At 42.2% G+C, this 13,799-nt stretch overlaps 1 protein-coding gene across 1 annotated transcript in view; it reads right to left on the reverse strand.

Moving 5' to 3' along the window:
* Positions 1-8,165, reverse strand: part of LOC116355398 (calpain-2 catalytic subunit) — a 42,217-nt gene extending 34,052 nt beyond the window's left edge. Inside the window, exons 1-4 of the mRNA XM_031798998.1 lie at positions 7,976-8,165; positions 7,579-7,712; positions 7,252-7,496; positions 1,537-1,606 (exon numbers count right to left, since the gene is read on the reverse strand). Coding sequence (XP_031654858.1) covers positions 1,537-1,606; positions 7,252-7,488 — 307 coding nt within the window. The 5' untranslated portion in view covers positions 7,489-7,496; positions 7,579-7,712; positions 7,976-8,165. The remainder of the gene's footprint in view (positions 1-1,536; positions 1,607-7,251; positions 7,497-7,578; positions 7,713-7,975) is intronic.
* Between the last annotated feature and the right edge of the window lie 5,634 nt (positions 8,166-13,799).

The following is a 13,799-nucleotide window of genomic DNA, read 5'->3' on the forward strand; positions in this document are numbered from 1 at the left end:
GTTATCATATCATAGGTAACGGGAGCATCTCCTCCAGCACCATTCAAATGAGAAGGTATATCATAGGTAACGGGAGCATCTCCTCCAGCACCATTCAAATGAGAAGGTTATCATATCATAGGTAACGGGAGCATCTCCTCCAGCACCATTCAAATGAGAAGGTTATCATATCATAGGTAACGGGAGCATCTCCTCCAGCACCATTCAAATGAGAAGGTTATCATATCATAGGTAACGGGAGCATCTCCTCCAGCACCATTCAAATGAGAAGGTTATCATATCATAGGTAACGGGAGCATCTCCTCCAGCACCATTCAAATGAGAAGGTATATCATAGGTAACGGGAGCATCTCCTCCAGCACCATTCAAATGAGAAGGTTATCATATCATAGGTAACGGGAGCATCTCCTCCAGCACCATTCAAATGAGAAGGTTATCATATCATATGTAACGGGAGCATCTCCTCCAGCACCATTCAAATGAGAAGGTTATCATATCATAGGTAACGGGAGCATCTCCTCCAGCACCATTCAAATGAGAAGGTTATCATATCATAGGTAACGGGAGCATCTCCTCCAGCACCATTCAAATGAGAAGGTTATCATATCATAGGTAACGGGAGCATCTCCTCCAGCACCATTCAAATGAGAAGGTTATCATATCATAGGTAACGGGAGCATCTCCTCCAGCACCATTCAAATTAGAAGGTTATCATATCATAGGTAACGGGAGCACCTCTTCCAGCACCATTCAAATGAGAAGGTTATCATATCATAGGTAACGGGAGCATCTCCTCCAGCACCATTCAAATGAGAAGGTATATCATATCATAGGTAACGGGAGCATCTCCTCCAGCACCATTCAAATGAGAAGGTTATCATATCATAGGTAACGGGAGCATCTCCTCCAGCACCATTCAAATGAGAAGGTTATCATATCATAGGTAACGGGAGCATCTCCTCCAGCACCATTCAAATGAGAAGGTTATCATATCATAGGTAACGGGAGCATCTCCTCCAGCACCATTCAAATGAGAAGGTTATCATATCATAGGTAACGGGAGCATCTCCTCCAGCACCATTCAAATGAGAAGGTTATCATATCATAGGTAACGGGAGCATCTCCTCCAGCACCATAAAAGCAATTCCTTTATATGTATTCCAATGTGATTTCTAGATGAAACACTGATTCATTTTTTGTGGAAAAGTGACTGTGATTTTGTGTGTCAATTGAAAATGAGCTTTTTTTGATGATCTGTTGTGGGTTCTGTACTACGAAAATGTAATTGTGAAAATGGCACAACATACTGGCGCCAAAGCGATTGAAAACAAAACTGTAATACATCACAGGACAAATATATGTTCAATACACCTATAGACAAATATTATACTCTTCTGCAATATATCTGTAGACAAACATATGTTGTAGTCTCCTTCACTGTCTGCTGGTGGACACAAAGCCAGAATTAGTGGGAGGAGGATCTTGGGATTAGCAGTATTTACAGCAACACCCATTCTCTTTGTGAAATATGCTTACCCAGATCTCCTTGGCAGATATCAGTCCTGGTGGCTCCATCGTCAATGAATTTGGGGTTTGAGCACAACTCCTACAGCAGTCACATGTGAGAGACAGAAGAATTCCTTTGTTTACACACGAATTAATTTGATTCATTTGTTAATTCATATAATTGAGCACTGTACATGATTGAGGAGCATTGTCGTATGATAAGTTGCTCGTCAAATCCTACAGCAAAAGCATGAGAGAGAACAGAGGAATCTATTTGTTAAACCAGCTGCAATAGGATTGTGAGTTTACTTGACATTTGGGCATAAACTGTAGTTGAACCAACATACATTTTCAAGCTCAACTGTATGTTCACTCAATTTAGAATTGAACGTACAATTCAACTAGAGAATTTATGCTACCTTATTTGCATATTTCCCCAGTGTGAAATTAAACTATTTCTGAATAATATATATATTTTTTACGTTTTCTTTATTTAACCAGGGTGAGTTGACTGAGAATACATTCTCATTTACAGCAACGATCTGGAGCAAGTTAGAAGACATGGGTCTAGTTCAAATATATAGTTCACATTCAAATATATAAGCCAGCGAAAAAACACAAACACACCCCCTCCCCCAAAAACATAAGATCAATCATAGAATCATAAAACATTTAACAAATTCTTCCTTAAGAAGGTCCTCGCATAGCCGTCTGGACTGCTTCATAGACCATTCCACAAGCCATGTGCAAAATAGCTCAAGGCAGATTTACCTCGAAGGGATCTCTGGAAGGGATCTCTAGAATGAGGAATTCCTGAGATCGTATCTGATAGCATGTATTTCTGAAGGTTAACAGAGAAGTGAGACGTGGTCGGTAGTTTATGCAATAGGGCTTTTATAATTGTGGAACACTGATACAGAGCGTAGTGATACTGTGATAAACCCAGAGACTTCAATACAGTGGCAGACGCATTCAGAGAGACGATATCGCCATCGTCGAAGACCGCTATGAATGTCAAACTGAGTTATTTGTTTTCTACTATTTAACTAAAGGCAGGACCTAAAAGCACATTTTAATTATTAACTAACTCATCAACATGGTTTTGACGGAAAGTCTATCATCGATCCAGATGCCTAGAAATGATCAAATCTGGGACACGATCAATAAGGGCCCCATCCAATGTAAGTATGCATAAATCATCAGATAAATTTTTATGAGATTTATAAAATAACATATACTTGTTTTTACCTTAATTAAGTACTAATTTAAGCTCAACAAAGGCAGATTGAATCATTGAAGCTTCGAAATTGCCTGCTCAGCCATGGGGGCAATAACACAACAATGACCTCTGTATACAGACATCAAAAGGTCTTTCTTTGAGGGCCTAGTTACACCCTGGTTTACACCCTAACACAGTGGTCTGAGACTCCTGGTTTACAGGCCACATAAAGCCTACAAGTTACATTATTCTGGCTTGCAAAGTGATGTGTAATTCCTATTAGAATGCAGCCAGAGTTAGAATATCCAACAACTGGAACTTTTATCTCTTTTAGTTTATTCTTCAAGGTACTTTTTAAGAAACTTGTAATGAACATGCATTGAGAATGACTGCCATGGGGGAAAGTGATTAGTTAGGCTACCTAAATCATATAAACTGGAACAGTCACCTTAGCAACGGGCACAAAAATGTGATTATTTTAGAAAGAAATGGCTGTTATTTATGTTTGTGTAGCATAGGATTCATCAGCCAATCAGTGCACATGGTGTTGAAACAAATCATTCATGAAAATCAACATACATAGCATGCTGGGAAATATGATAATAATGGGCGTGGTTTGATTGGATTTGAGAAAATATAAATTTGTATCTTTACTCAACAAGCTTCTTCAAATTCAGTTTGTTGATTCAACGTACAATCGTAAGGTTGAGTTTAGTCAACATTTGGGCATATAGCTGAACCATCGTACGGTGTTGCCTTCCAAAGGCAAACATGAATTTGTAAATTGACTCAACAGGCTTTAAACAAACATTAGCTCAAATTCTTGAAGTCCACTCAACTCACAGAATGATGCTGATTAAGAAATGGGTTAAATTGGCTTTTTTAGAGTGCAGCAGGCTGATAACACTCTCTGGTCTAGTCAGCTGAGTAAACAATGAGTTGACAAAATCCCCTTTTGATCTAATCTATTAGATTCTATTTTGCCTTGTTTATCAAAAGTGTTGAAAAAAAACTTGTCAATAATCAACTGACTGGCTTTCTTGACATTTATAATATTCTGTCGGTTATGCAATCTGGTTTCCGCTCAGGTTATGGATGTGTCACTGCAACCTTAAAGGTCCTCGATGATGTCACCATTGCCCTTGATTCTAAGCAATGTTGTGCTGCTATTTTTATTGACTTGGCCAAAGCATTTGATACGGTAGACCCTTCCATTCTTGTGGGCCGGCTAAGGAGTATTGGTGTCTCTGAGGGGTCTTTGGCCTGGTTTGCTAACTATTACAAAGCTTTTTTAGTGTCCAACAAGTTATTTCTCTGGCCTAAACCTTGTTCTGAAAACCTCCAAAACAAAGGTCATGTGGTTTGGTAAGAAGAATGCCCCTCTCCCCACCGGTGTGATTACTACCTCTGAGGGTTTAGAGCTTGAGGTAGTCACCTCATACAAGTACTTGGGAGTATGGCTAGACGGTGCACTGTCCTTCTCTCAGCACATATCAAAGCTGCAGGCTAAAGTTAAATCTAGACTTGGTTTCCTCTATCGTAATCGCTCCTCTTTCACCACAGCTGCCAAACTAACCCTGATTCAGATGACCATCCTATCCATGCTAGATTACGGAGACATCATTTATAGATCGGCAGGTACGGATGCTCTCGAGGGACTAGATGTTCTTTACCATTCAGCCATCAGATTTGCCACCAATGCTCCTTATAGGACACATCACTGCACTCTATACTCCTCTGTAAACTGGTCATCTCTGTATACCTGTCGCAAGACCCACTGGTTGATGCTTATTTATAACACCCTCTTAGGCCTCACTCCCCCCTATCTGAGATATCTACTGCAGCCCTCATCCTCCACATACAACACCCGTTCTGCCAGTCACATTCTGTTAAAAGTCCCCAAAGCACACACATCCCTGGGTCGCTCCTCTTTTCAGTTCGCTGCAGCTAGCGACTGGAACGAGCTGCAACAAACACTCAAACTGGCCAGCTTTATCTCAATCTCTTCATTCAAAGTCTCCATCATGGACACTCTTACTGACAGTTGTGGCTGCTTTGTGTGATGTATTGTTGTCTCTACCTTCTTGCCCTTTGTGCTGTTGTCTGTGCCCAATAATGTTTGTACCATGTCTTGTGCTGCGGCCGTGTTGTGCTGCTGCCGTGTTGTTGTCATGTTGTGTTGCTACCATGCTGTGTTGTTGTCTTAGGTCTCTCTTTATGTTGTGTTGTCATGTGTTGCTGCCATGCTGTGTTGTTGTCTTAGGTCTCTCTTTATGTAGTGTTGTGTTGTCTCTCTTTATGTAGTGTTGTGGAGTCTCTCTTTATGTAGTGTTGTGTTGTCTCTCTTTATGTAGTGTTGTGGAGTCTCTCTTTATGTAGTGTTGTGTTGTCTCTCTTTATGTAGTGTTGTGGAGTCTCTCTTTATGTAGTGTTGTGTTGTCTCTCTTGTCGTGATGTGTGTTTTGTCCTATATTTTTATTTGATTTTTTAATCCCCTTTTGGTTCCTAAATCGTGTAAATACGAATTTGGTCTGAACTGACTTGCCTAGATAAATAAAGGTAAAACGCATTTTTTTTAAAAATTATAATGATAATAATCTTTAGACTCAGAGGAGAGGCTAGGTTGTGGTCTTTGTGTGTGTCATTTGAATTCCTAACCCTAAAACACAATCAAAATGAGATCAGTCAAACAGAAAGTAGAACAAGTGTCAACAAACGGACCAGCGCCCACCGCCCATGTCTCTAAAGCTCTGGTTACCATTATAATACGTTGTGTAGTGTTTCCATTGTTCTACACCTGGGCAGTTATATCCCCAGGACAGCATTCAGTGTAAATTTCATTTCCTGCACCAAGGTGCCTTTTAAAAGGTGACTGTGCTTGTGTATTGTAACTGACAAAGATCTTTGGGTTGACATGATGTCAGCACTGTACAACAACAATAACCACCTCGTTTTCCTCTGGGAGAGTACTTCTTGACACACTCTTAGGAAAAAAATATGATTCCTTCAAAGAACCGTTTTTATCTGAAGAACCCTTTTTTTGGAAACAAGGTTCTGAAAAAGTTATCTGTAAAGGCAAAGAGTTCCAGCTAGAAACCATCCTCATTTTTAAAATATTTTTAAAGAAAGGGTTCTGTGTGACGGTTTAGAACCCTTTATAGAACCCTTTATAGAACCCTTTTGATTCTGAAAAATAATTTTTCATTGTATTATTTTTCTTCAACGTTAACATCGAGGGTTTGAGTAATATGATCCATTAATAAAAAATAAAAAAAAGATAGGTGTGAGAATATTTTAAACAGTGCCTATCTGGGGGATAATTGTACAGTACATGTGTCTGGATTTCCCTTAATCATTTGACATATACAGTACTGACAATTTATATTTTTTTGCCATGATTTCTGTCTTTCAAAGTAGTATTTTCTGTGATTTTATTGAGCAGAGAGTAGGAGAATAGAAGGGAGTCTGAACCAGCAGTGTGTTGTATACAGTATACAGCAAAATGTCTAGTTTAACAAAGCATTGGTTTTTCAGTGTAATATTTTTAGTGATAATTCAGGAGATAAATTAACTTCACTTTTTAATTAACTTAATTAGCTTAACACTCAATGGTGTAAAATAACCTTAGTGTTGTTTTTTGTGTTGTTGTTAATAACCAGAGTTGAGTCGGACCGTGTCATTTTTACTCTGTGTTGAGTCAAGCACTCAAAACCACGCCCACCATTATCATGTTTCCCAGCATGCTCTATTGCAGATTGATTTTCAGAATTGTTTCAATATTTACGTTTGTACATTGATTGGTTGATTAACCTCATGCTACACAAAGATAAATAGCATAACCTTTTCGCACAGCCATCTTCACTAACCCAAGCCGTCAATCTGAATGCAGGTTGCAAGTGATTAAAAGTTCCAATTGTTGAATATCCTTGATCTAGCTAGATTCCAATAGGAACTGCACATCACTTTGCAAGCCAGCATGATGTGATTTACAAGCCTGATGTGTAAAACCAGGAGTTTCCTAACACCACTTGGTTAGGGTATAACTAGACCATAATGTATTGTTATAAAGAATGACATTTTAAAGGCTAATTTGGCTGGTGGAACCATTCATAAAGGGTTCTAGGAAGAACCCTTTAAAGTTAAAGAGTTCTTGGTCAAACCATTCTGCCTAGAACCCTTCATAAAATATTCTAGGTACATGGGGTTCTATGAAGAACCCTACTTAGAGAGTTCTAGACCCTTATGGTTCTGCTATGGGGACAAACCATATATGGTTCTACTCAGCACCTTTTGTAGCTTAAAGCTTAAATCTCCAATGAATTGTAATCTTGACACTGAGTATAATTTTCATTACATATAAAACACATCTATTAACATACTGATAAACTGATACATCTCACAATAACAATACATGTTTCCCTGCTTCAAATTAAACCAGACAAAGACCCTGGTAGTCAAAGCCAGACATCTGGTCGTTGTACATCTAGATTCTAGACTGTATATGGAATTAAAAAGTGCTCTCTTACCGTGGGTCTCTTCCACATCAGCCCCTTGGTCTTGGATGAGTACTTCCCCAGCTCTTTGTACCCTAGAGACTTGCTCTCTGCTGGGAAGGAGGGGTCCTGGAACAGCTTCCCGGACTCCAGACAGCCCTGAAGCAGCGTTTCATAGTCCTGCTGGAGGAACTTTACCGCCTGCTGGTTGGTTCCAACACCGTTTTCCCTCTCCTGCTGACGGGCCAGCCGACCTGCCATAGACGTCATCCTGGAGCCTAGGAGTGGGGAGAACAGTGAGTCCAAAGAGACTAAAGATAGAGGTTGTAGTTTGTTATCGCTGCCTGGATGAAAACCGACCTGGATTTGTTGTTGTGTGTCGCTGGGTCCAACACAGTCAGAACAGAAATTGGGTTTCGCTGTGGAGACCGGTGAGATCCTTGGATGTTATCCTGACTCTTGACTCCTGGGAACAGTCCGCTGGGCTGTAAGGACTGAGTTAGAGGTTAGGTTGCTGTGTTGAATCCCTGGATGCAATCCTAGTTACTGTAATAGTTGTTGTTGTGTGTCCAGGCTCCTGGGGACAGTCAGTGTTGCTGAAGAGACTGTGGAGTCTAGCGTCTGGAGACTGAAGGTGTGATTAATGTGTGTGTGTGTGTGTGTGTGGGGGGGGGTGCAGTAGTCTGGAGTCGTTTTGTGATGAAGAAGTTTTAGTGTCCTATGGAATGATTACAATCTCACACACAAACACAAATACCTCTGGTTCTCTGTCCTTCTCCTTTATAACCAGCTAACAGAAAGGCAGGAGGCAGAAGCCCCGAGCTAGGGGGAGGAGCCTGATGGATAGGAGGACAGGTGTGCTGATGGAAATGAAGCAGACAAGACAATAAGCATCAGGCCACATCAAACAACAGAGCTACCTGGCGGCCACCCACCTGACTCTGGCCCTAACCTCAGCAGAAATACACACACACAGAGAGAGAGAGAGAGAGAGAGAGAGAGAGAGAGAGAGAGAGAGAGAACAAAACAGTAACCACACCTACAGCCCAGGTAACCTGATCCTTCCTCCAGCTAATGATCTAATGTCACGAGAATGGATGGGTGTGTGTGTGTGTGTGTGTGTGTGTGTGTGTGTGTGTGTGTGTGTGTGTGTGTGTGTGTGTGTGTGTGTGTGTGTGTGTGTGTGTGTGTGTGTGTGTGTGTGTGTGTGGTGTGTGGTGTGTGGTGTGTGTGTGTGTGGTGAGGAGAGAGAAGGTTCCTGGACGAAGGGGCAGAGGTGTACCTGGTCTAGTTTTGCAAGTTAAATATGACTGATATGGGTTGGGTCTAATTTCCTCTTTCCCCATGGATGGACACACACACACACACACACACATACATACACACACACACACACACACACACACACACACACACACACACACACACACACACACACACACACACACACACACACACACACACACCTTGATTTCTGTGGGACTTCCCAAATATATATATATACTTCTCAAACAAGAATCCTGGTTACTGTAGTTGTTATTGTTGCTGTTCTTTCTGTTCTTATTCTTGTTGTAGTTGTTCTTGCTGTTGTTGTTGTTCTTGCTGTTGTTGTTGTTGTTGTTCTTGCTGTTGTTCTTGCTGTTGTTGTACTTGTTCTTGCTGTTGTTGTACTTGTTGTAGTTGTTCTTGCTGTTGTTGTTGCTGCTTTTGTTGTAGTTGTTGTTTTAGTTATTGTAGTTGTTCTTGCTGTTGTTGTTGTAGTTGCTGTTGTTGCTGTTGTTCTTGTTGTTGTTTTTCTTGCTGTTGTTGTTGCTGTTGTTGTAGTGGTTTTAGATGTTGTAGTTGTGTTGCTGTTGTTGTAGTTGTTGTTGTAGTTGTTCTTGTTGTTGTTGTAGTTGTAGTTGTTGTAGTTGTACTTGTTGTTGTTCTTGTTGTTGGTCTGTTGTTCTTGCTGTTGTTGCTGTTGTTCTTGTTGTTGTTGTAGTTGTAGTTGTTGTAGTTGTTCTTGTTGTTGTTGTTGTAGTTGTTGTAGTTGTTCTTGTAGTTGTAGTTGTTGTTCTTGTTGTTGTAGTTGTTCTTGTTGTTGTTGTTCTTGTTGTTGTTGTAGTTGTAGTTGTTGTAGTTGTTCTTGTTGTTGTTGTAGTTGTAGTTGTTGTAGTTGTTCTTGTTGTTGTTGTAGTTGTTCTTGTTGTTGTTCTTGCTGTTGTTCTTGCTGTTGTTGCTGTTGTTCTTGCTGTTGTTGCTGTTGTTCTTGTTGTTGTTGTAGTTGTAGTTGTTGTAGTTGTTGTTGTTGTTGTTCTTGTTCTTGTTGTTGTTCTTGCTGTTGTTCTTGCTGTTGTTGCTGTTGTTCTTGCTGTTGTTCTTGTTGTTGTTGTAGTTGTTGTAGTTGTTATTGTTGTTGTAGTTGTTCTTGTTGTTGTTGTAGTTGTAGTTGTTGTAGTTGTTCTTGCTGTTGTTGTAGTTATAGTTGTTGTAGTTGTTCTTGCTGTTGTTGCTGTTGTTGCTGTTGTTCTTGTTGTTGTTGTAGTTGTAGTTGTTGTAGTTGTTCTTGTTGTTGTTGTTGTAGTTCTTGTAGTTGTTCTTGCTGTTCTTGCTGTTGTTGCTGTTGTTCTTGTTGTTGTTGTTGTTGTAGTTGTTGTAGTTGTTCTTGTTGTTGTAGTTGTAGTTGTTGTTCTTGTTGTTGTTGTTCTTGTTGTTGTTGTAGTTGTAGTTGTTGTAGTTGTTCTTGTTGTTGTTGTAGTTGTTGTAGTTGTTCTTGTTGTTGTTGTAGTTGTTCTTGTTGTTGTTCTTGCTGTTGTTCTTGCTGTTGTTGCTGTTGTTCTTGCTGTTGTTGCTGTTGTTCTTGTTCTTGTTGTAGTTGTAGTTGTTGTAGTTGTTGTTGTTCTTGTTCTTGTTGTTGTTCTTGCTGTTGTTCTTGCTGTTGTTGCTGTTGTTCTTGCTGTTGTTGCTGTTGTTCTTGTTGTTGTTGTAGTTGTTGTAGTTGTTCTTGTTGTTGTAGTTGTTCTTGTTGTTGTTGTAGTTGTAGTTGTTGTAGTTGTTCTTGCTGTTGTTGTAGTTATAGTTGTTGTAGTTGTTCTTGCTGTTGTTGCTGTTGTTGATGTTGTAGTTGTTGCTGTTGTTATTGTTGTTGTTGTTGTTGTTGTTGTTGTTGTTGTTGTTGTGCTCCTGGGAACAGTCAGTGGAACTGTAGACTGTAGAGACACAATGTCAACTTTCACTGCTATGCGGGCAACACAAAACACACAGTACATTTAAGTGAAACATGGTGAAACCCCCAAATTGCCTACCCTGGAAGCCTGTGTTTCAGACATAAGGAAGTGGATGATGGCAAATGTTTAACTTTTAAACTCGGACAAAACCGAGATGCTAGTTCTAGGTCCCAAGAAACCTGCTGTTGGATCTGACCATTTCTTTACCTTTTATTTAACCATGCAAGTCAGTTAAGAATAAATTATTATTTTCAATGACAGCCTAGGAACAGTGGGTTAACTGCCTTGTTCAGGGGCAGAACAACAGATTTTTACCTTGTCAGCTCAGGGATTCAATCTAGCAACCTTTCAGTTACTGACCCAACGCTCTAACCACTATGCTACCTTCCGACCCAAATTAAATTTTGATGGTTGTACAGTCGTCTCAAATAAAACTGTGAACGACCTCTGATCTCTGGACCTCGATCTCTCTTTTGACGAACATATCAAAAAACGTTTCAAGAGCAGCCATTTTCCATCTTCGTACCATTTGCAACAAAAAAAATATCAAACTTTTTCTCCCCCCCAAAAAAATGATCAGGAAAACTAATCCATGGATTTGTCACTTGTAGATTAGACGACTGCAATGCTCTACTCTCCAGCTACCCGGACAAATACACTTCAGTTAGTGTTAAATACAGCTAATAGAACTCCAGTGCTAGCCTCCAGTGCTAGCCTCCAGTGCTAGCCTCCAGTGCTAGCCTTCAGTGCTAGCCTCCAGTGCTAGCCTCCAGTGCTAGTCTTCAGTGCTAGTCTCCAGTGCTAGCCTCCAGTGCTAGCCTCCAGTGCTAGTCTCCAGTGCTAGCCTTCAGTGCTAGCCTTCAGTGCTAGCCTCCAGTGCTAGCCTCCAGTGCTAGCCTTCAGTGCTAGCCTCCAGTGCTAGTCTCCAGTGCTAGCCTCCAGTGCTAGCCTTCAGTGCTAGCCTTCAGTGCTAGCCTCCAGTGCTAGTCTTCAGTGCTAGCCTTCAGTGCTAGCCTTCAGTGCTAGTCTTCAGTGCTAGCCTTCAGTGCTAGCCTCCAGTGCTAGTCTTCAGTGCTAGCCTTCAGTGCTAGCCTTCAGTGCTAGCCTTCAGTGCTAGTCTTCAGTGCTAGCCTTCAGTGCTAGCCTTCAGTGCTAGTCTTCAGTGCTAGCCTCCAGTGCTAGCCTCCAGTGCTAGCCTTCAGTGCTAGCCTTCAGTGCTAGCCTCCAGTGCTAGTCTTCAGTGCTAGCCTCCAGTGCTAGCCTCCAGTGCTAGCCTTCAGTGCTAGCCTTCAGTGCTAGCCTTCAGTGCTAGTCTTCAGTGCTAGCCTCCAGTGCTAGCCTTCAGTGCTAGCCTCCAGTGCTAGTCTTCAGTGCTAGCCTCCAGTGCTAGCCTCCAGTGCTAGTCTTCAGTGCTAGCCTCCAGTGCTAGTCTTCAGTGCTAGCCTTCAGTGCTAGCCTTCTTGTTAAGGCTAGCATGGAGTTGATCCCCCTCCCTTTGCTGTTATAACAGCCTCTCTTCTGGGAAGGTTTTCCACTAGATGTTGGAACATTGTTGCGGGGGTCTTGCTTCCATTCAGCCACAAGATCATTGTTGACGACGGACACTGATTTTGGGCGATTAGGCCCTGGCTCGCAGTCAGCGTTCCTATTCATCCCAAAGGTGTTCGATGGGGTTGAGGACCGGGCTCCGTGCAGGCCAGTCAAGTTCTTCCACACAGATCTCTACAAAAAAATTCTGTATGGATCTCGCTTTGTGCATTGGCGGCATTGTCATGCGGGAACAGGAAAGGTCTTTCCCCAAACTGTTGGCACAACGTTTGAAGCACAGAATTGTCTAGAATGTTATTGTATGCTGTAGCCTTAAGATGTCCCTTCAATTGGAACCAAAGGGCCCGAACAGTGAAAAACAGTCCCAGAACATTACATGTTCTTCCTCCACCACAATGTACAGTTGTCACTGTGGATTGGGACAGGTAGCGTTCTCCTGGCATCTGCCAAACCCAGACTTAGCCGTCGGACTGCCAGATGGTGAAGCGTGATTCATCTCTCCAGAGAGCGTGTTTCCACTGCTCCTTCACACCACTCCAGCCGATGCTTGGCATTACGTATGGTGATTTTAGGCTTGTGTGCGGCTGCTCGACCATGGAAACACATTTCATTAAGCTCCCGGTGAACAGTTCTTGTGCTGACATTGCATCCAGAGGCAGTTTGGAACTCGGTAGTGAGTGTTGCAACCGGGGACATATGATTAGCACTCAACGGTTGCGTTATGTGAGCTAATGTGGCCTACCTTCGCGGCTGAGTCGTTGTTGCTCCTAGACATTTCCACTTCACAATAACAGCACTTACAGCTGCCCCAGATCAGCTCTAGCAGGGCAGACATTTTAAGAACTGACTTGTTGGAAAGGTGGCATCCTATGACTGTTCCACGTTGAAAGTCACTGAGCTCTTCAGTAAGACTATTTTACTGCCAATGTTTGTCTATGGAGATTGCATGGCTGTGTGCTCGATTTTATACACCTGTCAGCAACGGGTGTGGCTGAAATAGCCGAATCCACTAACTTGAAGGGGTGTCCACATACTTGTGTATATATAGTGTACCTGCTGCTTACCTACCTGGCTCTGGCTATAACCTCAACAAAAATACACACGAACACACACACACCTGCAGCCCAGGTAACATGAACCTTCCTCTGTCTAATGTCACGAGAATGGATGGGGGATGGTAGTTTGTGTGTCTGTGTGTGTGTGTGTGTGTGTGTGTGTGTGTGTGTGTGTGTGTGTGTGTGTGTGTGTGTGTGTGTGTGTGTGTGTGTGTGTGTGTGTGTGTGTGTGTGTGTGTGTGTGTGTGTGTGTGCGTGCGTGCGTGGGTGTTTGAGAAGGGGGAGTTTCCTCTATTTTAGGACAAAGGGGCAGGTGTACCTGGCCTGGAGCTTGTTGTCCATCACAATGAAACTGGGGAGGCGACTATGGATCTGCCTGTACGTTGGTGCGTGCCTCTGTACGTTGGTGCGTGCCTCTGTACGTTGGTGCGTGCCTCTGTACGTTGGTGCGTGCCTCTGTACGTTGGTGCGTGCCTCTGTACGTTGGTGCATGCCTCTGTACGTTGGTGCGTGCCTCCGTGCGTTGGTGCGTGCCTCCGTGCGTTGGTGCGTGCCTCCTTACGTTGGTGCGTGCCTCTGTACGTTGGTGCGTGCCTCCGTGCATACGTCCGTCACACGTGATATCTCAGACATCACTGGCACACAAATTTTGACGAAACTTGGTTGAATGACGCGGCTTACCAAAGACATCCGTCATTGAGAAAATTACACTGATTGGCCAGACGGTGGCGCTATGACAAGCGATAGAAAATGCTAACTTTTTAAGGTC

This window comes from Oncorhynchus kisutch, linkage group LG20, assembly GCF_002021735.2.
Source record: "Oncorhynchus kisutch isolate 150728-3 linkage group LG20, Okis_V2, whole genome shotgun sequence".
Taxonomy (NCBI): Eukaryota; Metazoa; Chordata; class Actinopteri; order Salmoniformes; family Salmonidae; genus Oncorhynchus; species Oncorhynchus kisutch.